General features: G+C 45.0%; 2 protein-coding genes across 2 annotated transcripts; one reads left to right on the forward strand and one right to left on the reverse strand.

The window, feature by feature from the left end:
* Positions 1-212: 212 nt before the first annotated feature.
* Positions 213-10,269, forward strand: LOC115206505 (V-set and transmembrane domain-containing protein 5). The gene is made up of 4 exons (XM_029773575.1): positions 213-674; positions 8,993-9,319; positions 9,588-9,731; positions 9,852-10,269. Exons 1-4 carry the CDS (start codon positions 599-601, stop codon positions 9,881-9,883), a joined length of 579 nt encoding a protein of 192 aa, XP_029629435.1. The 5' UTR covers positions 213-598; the 3' UTR covers positions 9,884-10,269.
* Positions 10,129-16,053, reverse strand: med17 (mediator complex subunit 17). The gene is made up of 12 exons (XM_029773568.1): positions 15,980-16,053; positions 15,324-15,588; positions 14,090-14,253; positions 13,589-13,808; positions 13,326-13,462; positions 13,003-13,237; positions 12,611-12,741; positions 12,198-12,382; positions 11,836-11,973; positions 11,068-11,185; positions 10,648-10,807; positions 10,129-10,510 (listed from the first exon to the last, which is right to left on the reverse strand). The coding sequence occupies exons 2-12, from the start codon at positions 15,562-15,564 to the stop codon at positions 10,302-10,304; spliced, it is 1,938 nt and encodes a 645-aa protein (XP_029629428.1). The 5' UTR covers positions 15,565-15,588; positions 15,980-16,053; the 3' UTR covers positions 10,129-10,301.
* Positions 16,054-16,870: the final 817 nt, after the last annotated feature.

Genomic DNA, 16,870 nt, shown 5'->3' on the forward strand with positions numbered 1-16,870 from the left:
TACAGGGAGGCAGTACAGGGAGGCAGTACAGGGAGGCAGTACAGGGAGACAGTACAGGGAGACAGTACAGGGTGGCAGTACAGGGAGACAGTACAGGGAGGCAGTACAGGGAGGCAGTACAGGGTGGCAGTACAGGGAGGCAGTACAGGGAGACAGTACAGGGTGGCAGTACAGGGTGGCAGTACAGGTGTGTCTCTCTGTGTGTGTGTTTTTGCATGTGTGTGTGTCTGCATGTGTGTTTACTCTGTTATTGGCTCCCTCCCTCCCTCCCTCTCTCTCTCTCTCTCTCTCTCTCTCTCTGTGTGTTAGTTTGAATATATACACAGTAATCTCCTCCTGATCCTGTCTGATAGGTGAGCTGCCGTTGCACAGGTAGCCAGAGAGCACAGAACTGAGAAGGACAGAAGAGAACATCACCAACAAAAGAGAGATAATGTTTTCCACCAGAATAAAACATTAACAATACACTGAGAATAAAAAGGAAGGAGAACCACAGGAAAGAATGGATTTTCAGAGAAGAGTAAAGCGAATGCTCCGGAATGCAAAATGACCCAGTAGACACTCCGTACTGGTGAGAATATATGGACCTGGGGATCTAATGTGGCCTTTGCGGCTCTGGGACGCACAGGAAGTCGCTCTTTTCCTCAGCCTCACATTGTATGTGTGCCACCTAGGTATGTATCCTACTCATACATGGAAACACTTCTGTCAGCATGTATTCATATATGGAAATACTGATTTGAATGTGTTTAAATGTGTGAGTACTTGCGTGTTTAAGGGCATGCCTATGTTTGCCTCAGGGTGTATGATGTATGCCAATCACTTGCAGAAGAAACTTTCTTCTGGTATCAGTTGACTAACTGAGTATTCTCCAACATTTGCTCTGATGTGGTTTGTACCGGTGTATAGTAATAATAGTACAGTTAGACACACAGTGGTTTGTTAATTCACCAAAACTTCGATACGGAATGATGGTTTCAAGGCATTCTTCTGGCAGCCAAATGTTTCTCTGTCATTCTTTCCACACTGTAACAAAATTATTTATGCATGCTTCATCTTGTGTACACACACACCTTTAGTTGGACTGGTGTGTCTGAGTCAGTAATTCACATTGATTGCAACACATCTTACATGATAAAACAACCGAAAGCAGGTAGCCATGTGGGCAATTCAAAACCCATCAATCAATCAATCAATCAAATGTATTTATAAAGCCTTTTTTACATCAGCAGAGTGTTTATACTGAAACCCAGCCTAAAACTCCAAAGAGCAAGCAAAGCAGATTTAGAAGCATGGTGGCTAGGAAGAACTCCCTAGAAAGGCAGGAACCTAGGAAGAAACCTAGAGAGGAACCAGGCTCTGAGGAGTGGCCAGTCCTCTTCTGTCTGTGCACGGTGCAGATTTTAAGAGTACATGGCCATTTAGGCCAGATTGTTCTTCAAGATGTTCAAACGTTCATAGATGACCAGAAGGGTCAAAAATAATCAAAGTGGTTATAGAGGTTGCAACAGGTCAGCACCTCAGGAGTAAATGTCAGTTGGCTTTTCATAGCCAAGCATTCAGAGGTCGAAAAAGAAGGTGCGGTAGAGAGAGAGAGAGAGTGAAAGAGGGAGAGGGAGGGTCGAAACAGCAGGTCCAGGACAAGGTAGCACATCCGGTGAACAGGTCAAGGTTCCATAGCCGCAGGCAGAACAGCATAAATGAAGATCTCCCCCACCGCACGAGCCTGAGTGGGCACAAAACCGGACAATTCGAGTATAGCAAAAAAAGCCTGGCACGACGTGATGCACCCCTCATAGGGATGGCATGAGAGAGCACTAGCAAGTCAGTGTCTCAGCCCCCGTAGTATGGTAAGAGACAGAGAATCCTAGTGGAGAGAGTGGAGCCGGCCAGGCAGAGACAGCAAGGGTGGTTCATCACTCTAGTGCTTTGCAGTTCACGTTCGCACCCCTGGGCCAGACTACACTCAGTAGGACCTACTGAAGAGATGAGACTTCAGAAAAAATGTAAAGGTCAAGACCAAGTCTGTCTCTCTCACATAGATAGGCAGACCATTCCATAAAAATTGAGCTCTATAGGAGAAAGCCCTGCCTCCAGCTGTTTGCTTTATAATTATAGGAACAACAAGGAGGCCTGCATGACCGTGGGGTATGTGCATGTGTGTACGGCTAGACCAAATTGGAGAGATCGGTAGAAGCAAGCCCATGTAATGCTTTGTAGGTTAGCAGTAAAACCTTGAAATCAGCCCTCGCCTTAACAGTCAAGATTCTAGCGGCTGTATTTAGCACTAGCTGAAGTCGATTTAGTGCTTTATCCGGGTATCCAGGGAGTAGAGCTTTGCAGAATTCTAATCTCAATGTGACAAAAGCATGGATTGGCATTTCTGCATAATATTCTGACAAAAAGTAAAAGATTTTTGCAATGTTTTGATGATGGAAAAAAGCTGCTCTTGAAATATTGTTGATATATTTGTCAAAAGAGAGATCAGGGTCCAGAGTAACATTCAGGTCCTTTACAGTTTTATTTTGATACAACTGTACAACCATTGAGATTAATTTGTTAGATCAAACAGAAGATCGCTTTGTTTCTTGAGACCTAGAGCTGGCATCTCTATTTTGTCCAAGTTTAAAAGTAAAACATTTGCCGCTATTCACTTCCTTATGTCTGAAACACAGGCCTTCAAGGTAGGCAATTTTGGTGATTCACCATGTTTCATCAAAATGTACCGCTGTGTGTCGTCTGCATAGCAGTGAAAGTTAACATTGTGTTTCCGAATGACATCACTAAGAGGTATACACTGAGTGTCCCAAACATTAGGAACACCTGCTCTTTCCATGACATAGGTGAATCCAGGTGAAAGCTATTATCCCTTATTGATGTCACTTATTGAATCCACTTCAATCAGTGTAGATGGGGAGGAGACAGGTTAAATAAGGACTTTAAGCCTTGAGACATGGATTGTGTATGTGTGCCATTCAGAAGCTGAATGGGCAAGACAAAAGATTTATGTGCCTTTGAACGGGGTATGGTAGTTCAACCAGTCGCACTGGTTTGAATGTGTCAAGAACTGCAATGCTGCTGGGTCTTCATGCTCAACAGTCTCCCGTGTATATCAAGAATGGTCCACCACCCAAAGAACATCCAGCCGACTTGACACAACTGTGGGAAGCATTTGAGTCAACATGGGCCAGCATCCCTGTGGAACACTTTCGTAAATTCAATGCACTGATGAATTGAGGCTGTTCTGAGGGCAAAAGAGGGTGCAACTCAATATTAGGAAGGTGTTCCTAATGTTTTATACACTCAGTGAAAACAGTAGTGGTCCTAAAATGGAACTTTGAGCAACACTGAAACCATCCACGGAAACAAACTGATATCTTCCTGTCAGATAAGATCTGAGTATCCAAGCTAGTTGGAAGAATTCCAATTTGGTGGAGTGCTATTTCCGTTCCAATTTTCTGGAAGCTTGCTTCAGGGCTTGGGTATTTTCTGTATATCAGGGAGCTAGTTTCTTGTGACAAATGTTTTTGTTTTTAGCAGTGCAACGGCATCTAGGATATTACGCGAGGTTAAGTTTAGATCCTTGGTTAGGTGGTTAACTGATCCTTAGGTAGGTGGAGGGAGTCTGGAAGGGCATTTAGGAATCTTTGGGTTGTCTGAAAATGTATAGCAAGGGTTTTAATAATCCTTGCTTGTGGTCTGAGCTAATAAAATGCTAGTCCTATAGTCCAGGATTATGAGGAAAAACATTTAGATCCACAATACCTATTCCATGGGACAAAACTAAATCCAGGGTATGATTGTGACAATGCGTAGGTCCGTAGACATGTTGGACAAAACCCACTGAGTCGACGATGGCTCGAAAGCCTTTTCGAGTGCGTCTGTGGACTTCTCCATGTGAATATTGAAGTCACAAAAAATGTGAACATTATCTGCCATGACTACAATGTCCGATAGGAATTCAGGGAACTCGGTGAGGAACGCTGTATACGGCCCAGAAGGTCTGTAAACAGTAGCTATAGAAAGTGATTGAGAGGGCTGCATATACTTTTTTTGTAAATTGAAATTTGCTTTCATAAATGTTAGCAACACCTCCACCTTTGCAGGATGCTCAGGGGATATGGTCGCTAGTGTAACCAGGAGGAGAGGCCTCATTTAACACAGTAAATTCATCAAGCTTGAGCCATGTTTTAGTCAGGCCAATCACATCATATGATTAGTGATTAGTTCATTGACTATGACTGCCTTTGAAATGAGGGATCTAACATTAAGTAGTCGTAGTTATTAACACAATCTCTTTCAATAATGATGACAGGAATGGAGGTCTTTATTTCAGGGAGATTGCTAAGGTGAACACCGCCATGTTTAGTTTTTCCCTACCTAGATCGAGGCACAGACGGTCTCAATGAGGAAACTGAGCTGACTACACTGACTGTGCTGAGAACAGACTCCACTAAGCTGGCAGGCTGGCTAACAGCCTGATGCCTGCACCCATCTCATTGTGGAGCTAGAGGAGTTAGAGACCTGTCTATGTTGATAGATAAGATGAGAGCACCACTCCAGTCCTTCGCTCCTCAGCAGGACAGACTTGGTCCTGTTGGTGGTGAGTGCCAGGAAGAGGGCCAGTTTTGTATAAATGTTACATTTTGGGAGGGGCAGAAAACAGTTTGAGTTGTGTTAGTCTGCTGTAGAGCTCATCACTCCCCCTAACTGGGAGGGGGCCAGAGACAATTACTCAATGCCAACACATCTTTCTAGTTAAGTTACACGCCAAAGTTTTGTTGCGCTTGGTGACCTCTGACTGTTTCATCCTAATATCGTCGGTGCCGACATTGATAACAATATCCCTATACCCTACACTCTTCAGATTAGCCTTTAAGTCGGTAGCCTGCCCCCTGGTAAACAATGTATGATTGCTGGATAATTCTTTTTAAGTGTAATACTGCGGTTAATGGAGTCGCCAATGACTAGTGTTTTCAATTTGTCAGAGCTAATGGTGGGAGGCTTCGGCGGCTCAGACCCGGTAACGGGTGGAGGAGAGACCTGGAAATGCTTGGGCTCTGACTCGGGCTCTGACTCCGACTTGTTGGTTGGTGGGGAAAACCAGTTGAAAGTTTCTATTGGCTTAATGAGCGACAATGGTTGAGCATGCCGACAGCATTTCTTTCCAGAAGCCATAAGCTTGTTTGACAAGTTTCAAGCAAGACGAACTAAGAACAACCTGTTATTAAAGAGAGTGACGCAGAAGGTTCACTGTACCTGGAAGAACCTGTTCTATAGTATAATATATTTTTTAAGTTCCTAACATTTCTAACATCTTACTGGTCTCAAGACTGACTTGGACACGACTTAGACTTCAGGCTTTTAGGCGTGCACATCATTGACAACCTGGAATGGTCCCTTCACACAGACAGTGTGGTGAAGAAGGTGCAACAGCGCCTCTTCAACCAGAGGAGGCTGAAGAAATTTGGCATGGCTCGTAAAACCCTCATGAACTTCTACAGATGCACCATTAAGAACCTCCTGTCGGGCTGTATCACCGCCTTGAATGGCAATTGCACCATTCGCAACCGCAGGGCTCTCCAGAGGTTGATACGGTCAGACCAACGCATTACTGGGGGCAAACGGTCTGCCCTCCAGGACATCTACAGCACCTGGTGTCACAGGAAGGCCATCAAGGACCTCAGCCACGAGCCATGGCTATCTTACCCCTCTACCATCTAGAAGGTGAAGACAGTACAGGTGCAAAGCTGGGAGCGAGAGACTGATAAACAGCTTTTATCTCCAGGTCACCACTAGCCATCCTTCGCCCAGTACCCTGCCCTGAACCTTAGTCACTGTTACTAGAAGGCTACCACCCGGTACACTACTCTGCACCTTATAAAATTGCATTTAATAATGTTTACATACTGTACTGTTTTTTTCCACTTTATAGGCACATTGCATTCGGAAAGTATTCAGACCCCTTGACTTTTCTACATTTTGTTACATTTTGCCTTATTCTAAAATGGATGAAAAAAATAATAATTCCTCATCAATCTACACATAATACCTCATAATGACGAAGCGAAAACAGGTTTTTAGAAATTTTTGCAAATATATAAAAAATTAAAAACAGAAATATCTTATTTACATAAGTATTCAGACCCTTTGCTATGACACTCGAAATTGAGCTCAGGTGTAACCTGTTTCCATTGATCATCCTTGAGATGTTTCTACAACTTGATTGGAGTCTACCTGTGGTAAATTCAATTGATTGAACATGATTTGGAAAGGCACACACCTGTCTATATAAGGTCCCACAGTTGACTGTGCAAGTCAGAGTAAAACCAAGCCATGAGGTCGAAGGAATTGTCCGTAGAGCTCCGAGACAGGTTTGTGTCGAGGCACAGATCTGGGGAAGGGTACCAAAAGATTTCTGCAGCATTGAAGGTCCTCAAGAACACAGTGGCCTCCATCATTCTTAAATGAAAGAAGTTTGGAAACACCAAGACTCTTCCTAGTGCTAGCCGCCCGGCCAAACTGAGCAATCGGGGAAGAAGGGCCTTGGTCAGGGAGGTGATCAAGAACCCGGTGGTCACTATGACAGAGCTCCAGAGTTCGTCTGTGGAGATGGGAGAACCTTCCAGAAGGACAACCATCTTTGCAACACTCTACCAATCAGGCCTTTTATGGTAGAGTAGCCAGTAAGAATCCACTCCTCAGTAAAAGGCACATGATAGCCATCTTGGAGTTTGACAAAAGGTACCTAAAGACTCTCAGACCATGAGAAACAAGATTCTCTGGTCTGATGAAACCAAGATTGAACTCTTTGGCCTGAATGCCAAGCATCACGTCTGGAGAAAACCTGGCACCATCCCTACGGTGAAGCATTGTGGTGGCAGCATCATGCTGTGGGGATGTTTTTCAGTGGCAGGGACTGGGAGACTAGTCAGGATTGAGAGAAAGATGAGCGGAGAAAAGTACAGAAAGACCCTTGATGAAAACCTGCTCCAGAGCGTTCAGGACCTCAGACTGGGGCGAAGGTTCACCTTCCAACGGGACAACGACCCTAAGCACACAGTCAAGACAACGCAAGAGTGGTTTCGGGACACGCCTCTGAATGTCCTTGAGTGGCCCAGCCAGAGCCCGAAATTGAACCCGATCGAATATCTACTGGAGAGGCCTGAAAATAGCTGTATAACAGTCTGATGGCCTTGAGATAGAAGCTGTTTTTCAGTCTCTTTGATGCACCTGTACTGACCTAGCCTTCTGGATGATAGCAGGGTGAACAGGCAGTGGCTCGTGTGGTGGTTGTCCTTGATTAACCTTTTGGCACTCCTGTGACATCAGGTGCTGTAGGTGTCCTGGAGGGCAGGTAGTTTGCATTGGGCTGGGCAGACCACACCACCCTCTGGAGAGCCCTGCGGTTGCAGGCGGTGCAGTTGCCATACCAGGCGGTGATACAGCCCGACAGGATGCTATCAATTGTGCATCTGTAAAAGTTTGTGAGGGTTTTAGGTGCCAAGCAAATTTCTTCAGCCTCCTGAGGTTGAAGAGGCACTGTTGCGCCTTCTTCAGCACACTGTCTCTGCTGTTTCCTGAAGTACACGATCATCTCCTTTGTTTTGTTGATGTTGGGTGAGAGGTTATTTTCCTGGCACCACACTCCCAGGGTCCTCACCTCCTCCCTGTCGTTGTTGGTAATCAAGTCAACTACTGTTGTGTCGTCTGCAAACTTGATGATTGAGTTGGAGTCGTGCATGGCTACGTGGTCATGGGTGAATAGGGAATACAGGAGGGGGCTGAGCACGCATCCTTGTGGGGCCCCAGTGTTGAGGATCAGCGAAGTGGAGGTGTTGTTTCCTACCTTCACCACCCGGGGGCGGCCTGTCAGGAAGTCCAGAACCCAGTTTCACAGGGCGGGGTTCAGACCCAGGTCCTTAAGCTTATGATGAACTTGGAGGGTACTATGGTGTTGAATGCTGAGCTATAGTCAATGAACAGCATTCTTACATATGTATTCCTCTTGTCCAGATGGGATAGGGCAGTGTGCAGTGCGATGGCGATTGCATCGTCTGTGGATCTATTGGGGCGGTAAGCAAATTGAAATGGGTCTAGGGTGTCAGGTAAGGTAGCGGTGATATGATCCTTGACTAGTCTCTCAAAGCACTTCATGATGACAGAAGTGAGTGCTACGGGGCGATAGTCATTTAGTTCAGTTACATTTGCTTTCTTGGGTACAGGAACAATGGTGGACATCTTGAAGCACGTGGGGACAACAGACGGAAAGGGAAAGATTAAATATGTCTGTAAACACTCCAGCCAGCTGGTCTGCGCATGCTCTGAGGACGTGGCTAGGGATGCTGTCTGGGCCAGCAGTCTTGCGAGGGTTAACGTGTGTATTGTTTTGTATTTTCTAGGTATTACTGCACTGTTGAAGTTGACACAAGCATTTCGCTGCACCTGCAATAACATCTGCAAATCTGTGTACGCAACCAATAAACTTTGATTTGAAATGAGCGATGCGCTAGAATCACATGCTAGTGAGCCATCTCAAAGTCATTTGATGACAGCAACCCCATCATACAGTATGAAATAGGCCAATATAAATGTAAAAGTCTGTTTTTTATAGAATAATATGTTATGTATTGTCTGTTGTGGAACTGAAAACATCCTGTATTTTGAATATGGTTATGTAAGGGAGTAGTGTAAAGGGTGGGTATTTCTTATGTCCAGAACTGAGGGGCCAATTGTGCTCTAAAGAAAATAAAAACTGAAGGTATTTGATCCCTTGCTCATAAAAAGGCAAGTGGGCTCAAGTCAGTACAGGAGTCAGGAAGTTACTATGGTGATAACATGTCAATAACACATCAGTGTGTGGGTCATAATGTTGATTTATCTGATTCTAAAATACAAATCATATATATCAGGTTATCTCTATCTATCATACATTAACCAGCACTGTTCCTCTCTTTCCCTTCCTCCCTCCACTATGTTCTTCCTCTGGCAGCTGGAGCCATCTCCATACAGTCTCCTCAGCAGAGTCTGACCAGGCCTGTCCAACAGGATGTATTGTTCTCTGTGGACATCTCCTGTGTTGGGACTCCCACCATACAATGGACCTTTATGTCTGGCAGGGTGAGCAGAGACATTGGGGCCTGGCAAACTGGTGGGTATACCAATGTATCAGAGGACTACATGGACAGAGTCCACACATACACTAATGGATCTATGGGACTGTCGGACCTACGTATTCAGGACGCCGGCTTCTACGTGATCACTGTGACTGAACTGTCCGGGAGCAGCAAAGATGAAGGATTTGTCTTGAAGGTGGAAGGTGAGTGAATAGTGGGCGCAGGCCTGTATCACAATGTGGCATTTTGCTTTAGGCTACAGTGTTAGTGTTTCATCATAGCTGACATTTACAAGAACCCCTTTATGGAACTGTTTTCTTCTCAGTCCTGGAGACGTTTTCTGTAGCGACCTTATGGTGTTAATGAACAGTATCTTTACAAGTAGTTCAGTACAAGTGACCTTCATTTCTGAGTAAGCTAGTTAGTGGAAGTGAGAATGAACATGGTGTGTTCTCCCTCCTTGTCTTGTAGAGGTTCTGTATGAGGACCTCCAGTTCCTGGCAGTGTTTGCTGTAGGGCTGGCCTCCCTGGCTGGCTTCCTCATGGTCTCCATGTGGCTCATGGACAAAGCCTACTGCCGGATCAAGGCATGGAGACAGAGGAGGCAGATGCCAGGTAAATTATTTTAGAATGCTTTTTGGTGTAATAGATACATTCAGTAATTCAAAGACTCAAGTTTAACTGTTCTTGTGTGTACTCGGTTTGTGTCATTGAATCTCATGTTTTTCTCTCCAGAGAATGATGTAACTGACCTGCAACCTCTCTGATATGAAGATCTATGCGACAGCCAGATGACACTGCCCAACAACCAATCTGAGCTAAAATGAAAGACTAATGTTAAGCGTCCACAGCGTGTAAATATCACCAGGTCACTGATTCCAGGAACAGATGAAGGATTGTCAACCTACGTGCCTCAAGACTAGCTGCATGTATTCTTTTACTATACACACACACACAACAGCTGATATTAGTCCATGCTATTTAATGTAAGGAAACACACTGACAAGTGGAAACAAACTATATATTTATTTTCACAGCTGAGTTTTTTTTACTGTAACAACATTTGAAATATATATATATTTTTTTTACATCGACACGGGTAAGTCAAATGTCCAAGCAATTCTACTAACATCAATGCATGATTTCCACAAAAGTGGATTGAGAGAGAGAGAGAGAGAGAGAGACCTAAGGACAGGGGGTGAGGGCAGCCATGAGAAGCTCCATCTTGTAGACAAAGTTGCGTCCCTCCATCTTACTCCAGTGGACCTCCTTGTAGGGCCCTCGCAGGTGGTTCCACTTCCCATCTTGGATGACGTCAGACTTGGGCAGCTCCTTGCTCTGGCTGCGTGGGAACTGGACCAGGACCTTACAACCGCTCTCTGGACCATTACGCACTGGAGAAGATACATTCATTTGGACAAATGTTACCATTATCTTATACATTTCAGTCATTATATTAGTTTTCAGACTAAATTAGTTGTTTAAGGTGTATGACATCCAATATGCCTTATTGATTGATTGAAGACGGTACCTGAGATGGCGTACTCCCCGTTGGAGGAGGCGACGGTGATGGCCGAGGCATTTCCGATGCTCTCCACAGAGCCCAGGCCCACATGGTTACTGAAGCTCAGAACATGCCAACCCATCACCTTAGCTAGCTGCTGTACCGCATGGACCTGGTGCTGAGACATCTGTATTACCAGGGGACAGACACAGGGGACACTGTTACTCACACTGGTTCAGACAGGCGGCTACAAAACGGCTACATCAATACTTTGAAATTGATTTGAATAAAAGTTTCCCTGGAGCAATAAGCCAAGTGAAGAACTAGGTCTAGCAAATGTTATGCACTTTAGAAAATATAGGTGGCTTCTAGCTATACTTGAGTGTAATACAGGGTACGTAAACAGCAGTTGGCGGTGATATGACAGCAGTCACTGTGTCCCTTGACCTGGGAGAGAAGGAAGTCCTGCAGCTCCTGTTCCTGGTGAGAGAGGGTGATGACACGGCCGTCCCTGTGCACCACTCGTATCTGCTCAACCCCTATGTTCAGCTGCAGCTGGATAGACCTGCACACACCCACACAGAAGGTCATGGAACATTCTTTCTCCATGGTCAAAGGTTTTGCTAGACAATACTTTTTATTTTTACCGAATGTTGAAAAAGCTGAAAAATTGCCCAATTAAATTGGTGGTAATTCATTAAGGTGAAACCTCTTCTTCTGTTGTTCGAGCAAGGAACCTAACTTTTTCCCTTTTAATTTATTCTCACCATATATCCAGGCTGTATCACAACTGGCTGTAATTGGGAGTCCCATAGGGCGGCGCACAACTGGCCCAGCGTCAGCCGGGTTTGGCCAGTGAAGGACGTCATTGAAAATAAGATATTTTTCTTAACCAACTTGCCTAGAAGATATGTTGACACTTCCTGGCCCAGAAGTATATTCTCTAAACACTGTCCCTTAAACCATGTAGAAATAGTACTCTGCCTCTGTTGCTCTGGCCTAGCCAGTCCTCCTGGCTTTAACAGTACTCCGTCTCTGTTGCTCTGGCCTAGCCAGTCCTCCTGGCTTTAACAGTACTCCGTCTCTGTTGCTCTGGCCTAGCCAGTCCTCCTGGCTTTAACAGTACTCCGTCTCTGTTGCTCTGGCCTAGCCAGTCCTCCTGGCTTTAACAGTACTCTGCCTCTGTTGCTCTGGCTTGGCTCCTGCTCCACTTACTTGCAGATCTGCTCGTAACCCTGGGAGGTGATGAGGACTTTGACACTGGACTCGTACACATCGTTGATGTTGGACCAGTGGGCCTGGATCTGGGGGTCTTCTATACGGCTGGCCAGGCTGTCGATGGTCCGCGCCGTCCTGAAACAGACACGAGGGGTGGACTTGCAGTCAATGTTGATTTGCTGTCCTTTAAAATGTTTATTCAGTAACATATTGTTTCCTTGTGCAAACATTTTCATGATTTGTGATTTGACAAAAAAGATAAGGGGTGCTTTGAGTGAAACAACAAGCCTGACAGAAGAATATTATAATTAATAAAAAAGTATGAGCTTATCATTGATGTGGTGTGTTTTTGTGCCTACCTGCTGCGTAGGAAGATGTGTTTGGCCTGTTTGATGATCTTCTCCAGTAGACCCTCATTCTGCTGCAGGTTGGAGATCTCAGCCTTGTCATAGGCCATGGGCCCTGCCATACGCTGCCTTTTGTGGCCAAAGGGGGCACTAGCCGGATGGGGCATCACTATGGAACTCAAGGTCTGCTTGTGGAACTGTGGGTGGGAAGGGCGGGGCATTTATATACTGATCAATATGTATCACAGTTCACACAATCAGCAGTGATACACACATGTGCATATGTATAAGATGAAATAAAACACGGGGGACTTAGTTTGGTCAGTATCTGCCTGAGTACGTCTTTTGGTCAACAATATAATTACTAGATGGTAAGGTTCAATTTACTTCCAGAATTTTCCACCCAGAAAGACTGGCGGACCCACCTCTCTCATGAGCTGGTGCAGGTTGTGTTCTAAAACGTAGAGGTGGTCGTCGGGTTTGGGTTTCTCTGGTGACGCCCTCTGGTTCTTCTTCTCTCCAGTGGAGTGACACAGAGAAATGGACAACTGGAGACCTGCAGTGAGGATAGACAACCTTAATAGTGGTGTAATACAGAAATCTCCAAGAGTAGGACTCTGCACATCTGACGAGGGGTGAATAACAGCAAAATAACAGCTAAAGCATCTCTGGACACTTAGACCATACTACTCCAGGTAACAGACAACAACAAAAAACATGTAAAATGGATTGATTTTGAAAAATGCATGGTTTCATGGAGTATTCATTTTCTATAGGCTACAATAACTCTCCTAAAAGCATCGTGAAGTATCCTCACCTGGGAAGGGTTGAGAAATTATCTGGTTCTTGACTACGATGTGGGGGATCTGGGACTTGATCTGAACCGCCTCCCGGGACAGCTGGGCGAAAATCTCCTTACAGAGCAGCACGTTCTGGGCAGCTTCCAGCTTCACATGCCACGGCTGAGTACCTGCTTTAGCTTTAGGCTGCCTTCTGAACAGGCTCACAGTACCTAGGTCACCTATGTCAGGGGCTTGTTTCTGGATTGAAACCTGGAAGACAACACATAATGTTTGAGAGGCCAGGCCGAACATCAACATTATCACAATGAGGTATGTTCCCTGAGCAGTATCTATTCACTTTGATGTAAGCTGATCCCTCCAGATCACTGGGGATCTGGACGTTCAGTGGACAGTAATCCTCCGGGAGCTTCTTGTCCAGGTCGATGTCCGTGTTCTTTATCACCTCAAAGGTGCCGGCATGAGGAAACAAGGATCCTGCAGAGAGATACATGGCATTAGAAATGAGCTATATAATGTCAGAAAAACAATGAATGTGCAGAAGGTGGTAAACACTGCAATGACACTAAATGAGACATTTGAGCAGAGTTAAAGCCTCCACACCTGCGCTCCTGTAGCTGAGGTCTCCCAGGATCTTGTCTCCTACTTTGCGTAGTTTCCACTGCGAGCGGAGCCGCAGCAGCTCTGAGTTGAAGTCTCTCTGTCTCCTGTTCTCCTGGTTCTCTGCCACTGACTTGCTTAGTTTATCTGCCCCCTTCAGGAGCAGCTGAGCTGCTGTGGCCAAAGACTTCTTCTTACTGATGAGCTGGAACACCTGGGGCGTCTATAGTAAGGAGTGAGGTAGGGAGGTCAGGGGAGAGAGAGGGAGGTCATAGGTACATGTCAAATAGTCCAGTGGCTTCATCTCCTTCATCTGCAGTGACCTCAAAACACAGGATAGATCAAAATAAGCAATATGTTGGATGTGTATTGTGTACCAGGAATTAGCTTTCACTATCAGTTTAGTTCTTCCACGTCAGTGCAAATGAAGAATGAACCACTTAAGACTACTGAGATGCATTGAAAAGATTGAAGTCCTGAGTACAGCCACTAAGCTAGGCCTACCTTTCCGGCTGAGGGATCCTGGGACACTGGGTCCAGGGCCATGTACTTCTTCTCCTTGACTACGCTGAGGACGTCGTATAGCACACACATCTCTGTCAGGGAGCTGCGGAGGTTGTTACGCACAGAGTCCCAGGGCCACAAGGATGGCTGGAACTTCACTGTGGCTGGAAGAAGGAGGAGCAAGTATCAATCAACCATTCTGTTCAGATCAACTCCCTACAGAGCACTTAATAGAAATCATAAGTGTTGCTTCAGATTTGGGCCGGGTACATACCAGTATTGCGATACTCATTAGTATCTTGGCAAGGAAACAAAACACGAAGCGGATTTAACTTTTTAGTAAAACAGACCTAATGTTGGAAACAAATGTTATTATGTTGTCATCCAGTCACATTTATTTATTTTCCAAGCTTTAGCACACAATGTTTTACAGACAGCAGGTTTTCAAAGGACCAAAGAGTTAGGTCTGCTTCGTGTTTTCATTTTTGCCATGGAAAAAATATTGTGCTATTGGTATCATCGCAGCCCTGCTACAGATGTCTATCAGATGGTCTCAGGAACATAAGGTACGGTGGTTTTTCAATAATAACTCTCCAAGGCAGAAATAATACCTTTACAGTCAATTAATGAAGCTGGTGTAGACTGTCGTGGAAATTCAGTACTGAGAGAGATTTGGTCATTTCTTCAAACAATCATCTTTATTTTATATTGATTAATTATTGCAATAATGAGGCTGGTCGACCCCCCACCCTTGACTGTTGGACCGAGAAACCTAACCTTCACACAAATGAAGGTATACTTTATATTGCTGACACTAACAATGCTCAGCCATGGTTGGTTCAACCCCCCTCATGCAGACCAAGGAGCATCATAAGCCACTCTGGGTTCATCCTGTCATTATCTGCATGTGGGTTGTTGTCTTAACCCAAAACCTGGCTTAGTTTCCCAGATGCAAAGATGACTTTGAGACGATGAGGGATTGTTCGACTCCTAAGCTATCTCTAGGAAAACACATTATTGTCTATGCAACTCTGTCTTTAACTCATTTGTCAGCTCAAGCCATCTCTGCAGGGAACTAGAGTGGAGACCATAAAAACACAGACACTAACAGGACAGAAATATCCTCATATTTGTTAAGTATTAATTGCTAACTATTAATATCAAACAAAATCAGGTAAATGTGTAATTTTTCTATCACAAGACAAACACTGAATGTGTCCATGGGGTGACATACCTTCATCCTCCTCTGGCTCTTGCTTCCCCCACTCCTGGGGGTCCCTGGGCTCTGTTTCCGCCCCCTCTTCATCAGAGTCTGATCCCTGGCCAAAGTCGATCCTCTGGGCTAGCTTGGCCAGGTTCTGGGACATGGACAGGGGAGGGACATATGTCTCCATGCCATCCAAAGACACCTCCTGGACCTGCTTCTCGCAGGACGACTCGATGCTGACACGCACTGCTGGACCACTACCCGACATGTTGATGGCGAAGATGAATCACACCTAAAGCACACAAAACCATTCTAATCACTACATTTTACCCACCATAACTATGATGATCACAGACCATAGGCAAGTTTAGACAAATAAGGACCTAGCTAAAAAGACTACAGCTAGCCATGTAGAAAATATAGTTGGCTAACTTAGCTAGTTGGCATTGAGTGACGCTAGCTAGACATTGTCACATACTGTAGCTAGTTAACATTAGCATTGGCTAACAACAGATAGCTAGCTAAACAAAGCAAACAAGCCAGTCCGATTAGCCTAGTATAAAATCCAGCTCCCTAATGCACATTACAATTAGATAAAAGCGGAAAACAATTTATGTTATACAAACGATTTTCAACGGAATGTGAGATAGATAGCTAACTAGCTAAATATAAATATAGCTCACCGTTAGGAAAAGGACGACTTTTACAATGTCTTCTTCGTGTGTACTGTCCTGGAAACCTACCACTGGACGTGGGCTATGCTGCCACCTACAGTGCATTTCAGTGTACAATATGGGTACGTTCCACACATACTGTGTGTTCAGGCAATTTTGTGTTTAATAACTGATAAAGATTTTGTTTATTAAAGGTCCAATGCAACCGTGTTTAACTCAATATCAAATCAAAAGTAAATTTGATCTCAATAAAGAATCTATCAGCAAAGTCAGAGCTAGTAAGGGGGAAAAAAGTAAGGTGCGAGTGTTAGTTCACGAAAGGCATTTTGGGGGCAGGGTGAGGAAGGGGTGCGAGAGGGGCGCTGTGGGATAATTTAAAAGACTCTTTGAAGAGGTAGGGTTCAGATGTTTTTGGAAGAGGGGCAGGGACTCTGCTGTCCTAGCTTCAGGGGGAAGCTGGTTCCACCATTGGGGTGCCAGGAAAGAGAAGAGCTTGGACTGGACTGAGCGGGTGCTGCCCTCTCGTAGGGGTGGGAGGGCTAATAAGACCAGAGGTGGCAGAACAGGGTGTTTATAACTAAACCAAGATAGACCACAGCCTGTTGTTTCCAACGGGAACAAATGAGTCATAGTGGGCAGAACAAGCAAGGAGGTGGGCAGAGCCATGCAGGAGCTAGCAAGCTAGCGAGATCCCGTTAGGGAACGCCTACTCTGTGAAGTGCGCGTGTGCAATAACTCAATTCGCCTTTGCACTCAGAAAACTGTATTAAGATCAAATGTTTCATCAATGAGAAAATTTGCAGAATGTCAGCCAAAATCCATCTTGTTCCATCTTCTCCCACTGCCGGACACTGGGCTTCCTCTCACTACCATATTTGGCAGGTGCTTCACATTTATAAA

Source organism: Salmo trutta, chromosome 13 (assembly GCF_901001165.1).
Source record: "Salmo trutta chromosome 13, fSalTru1.1, whole genome shotgun sequence".
NCBI lineage: Eukaryota > Metazoa > Chordata > Actinopteri > Salmoniformes > Salmonidae > Salmo > Salmo trutta.

What these genes read in the sequence shown, in the direction of transcription:
- LOC115206505 (XM_029773575.1), top strand. Translation starts at nt 599, where the DNA reads ATGTGGCCTTTGCGGCTCTGGGACGCACAGGAAGTCGCTCTTTTCCTC. An exon ending in ATTTGTCTTGAAGGTGGAAG is followed by an intron (nt 9,320 to 9,587) that starts GTGAGTGAATAG and finishes CTTGTCTTGTAG; the next exon opens with AGGTTCTGTATGAGGACCTC. An exon ending in ACAGAGGAGGCAGATGCCAG is followed by an intron (nt 9,732 to 9,851) that starts GTAAATTATTTT and finishes TTTTCTCTCCAG; the next exon opens with AGAATGATGTAACTGACCTG.
- med17 (XM_029773568.1), bottom strand. Translation starts at nt 15,564, where the DNA reads ATGTCGGGTAGTGGTCCAGCAGTGCGTGTCAGCATCGAGTCGTCCTGC. An exon ending in AGGATCCCTCAGCCGGAAAG is followed by an intron (nt 13,809 to 14,089) that starts GTAGGCCTAGCT and finishes TCCTTACTATAG; the next exon opens with ACGCCCCAGGTGTTCCAGCT. An exon ending in TGCACCAGCTCATGAGAGAG is followed by an intron (nt 12,383 to 12,610) that starts GTGGGTCCGCCA and finishes TCCCACCCACAG; the next exon opens with TTCCACAAGCAGACCTTGAG.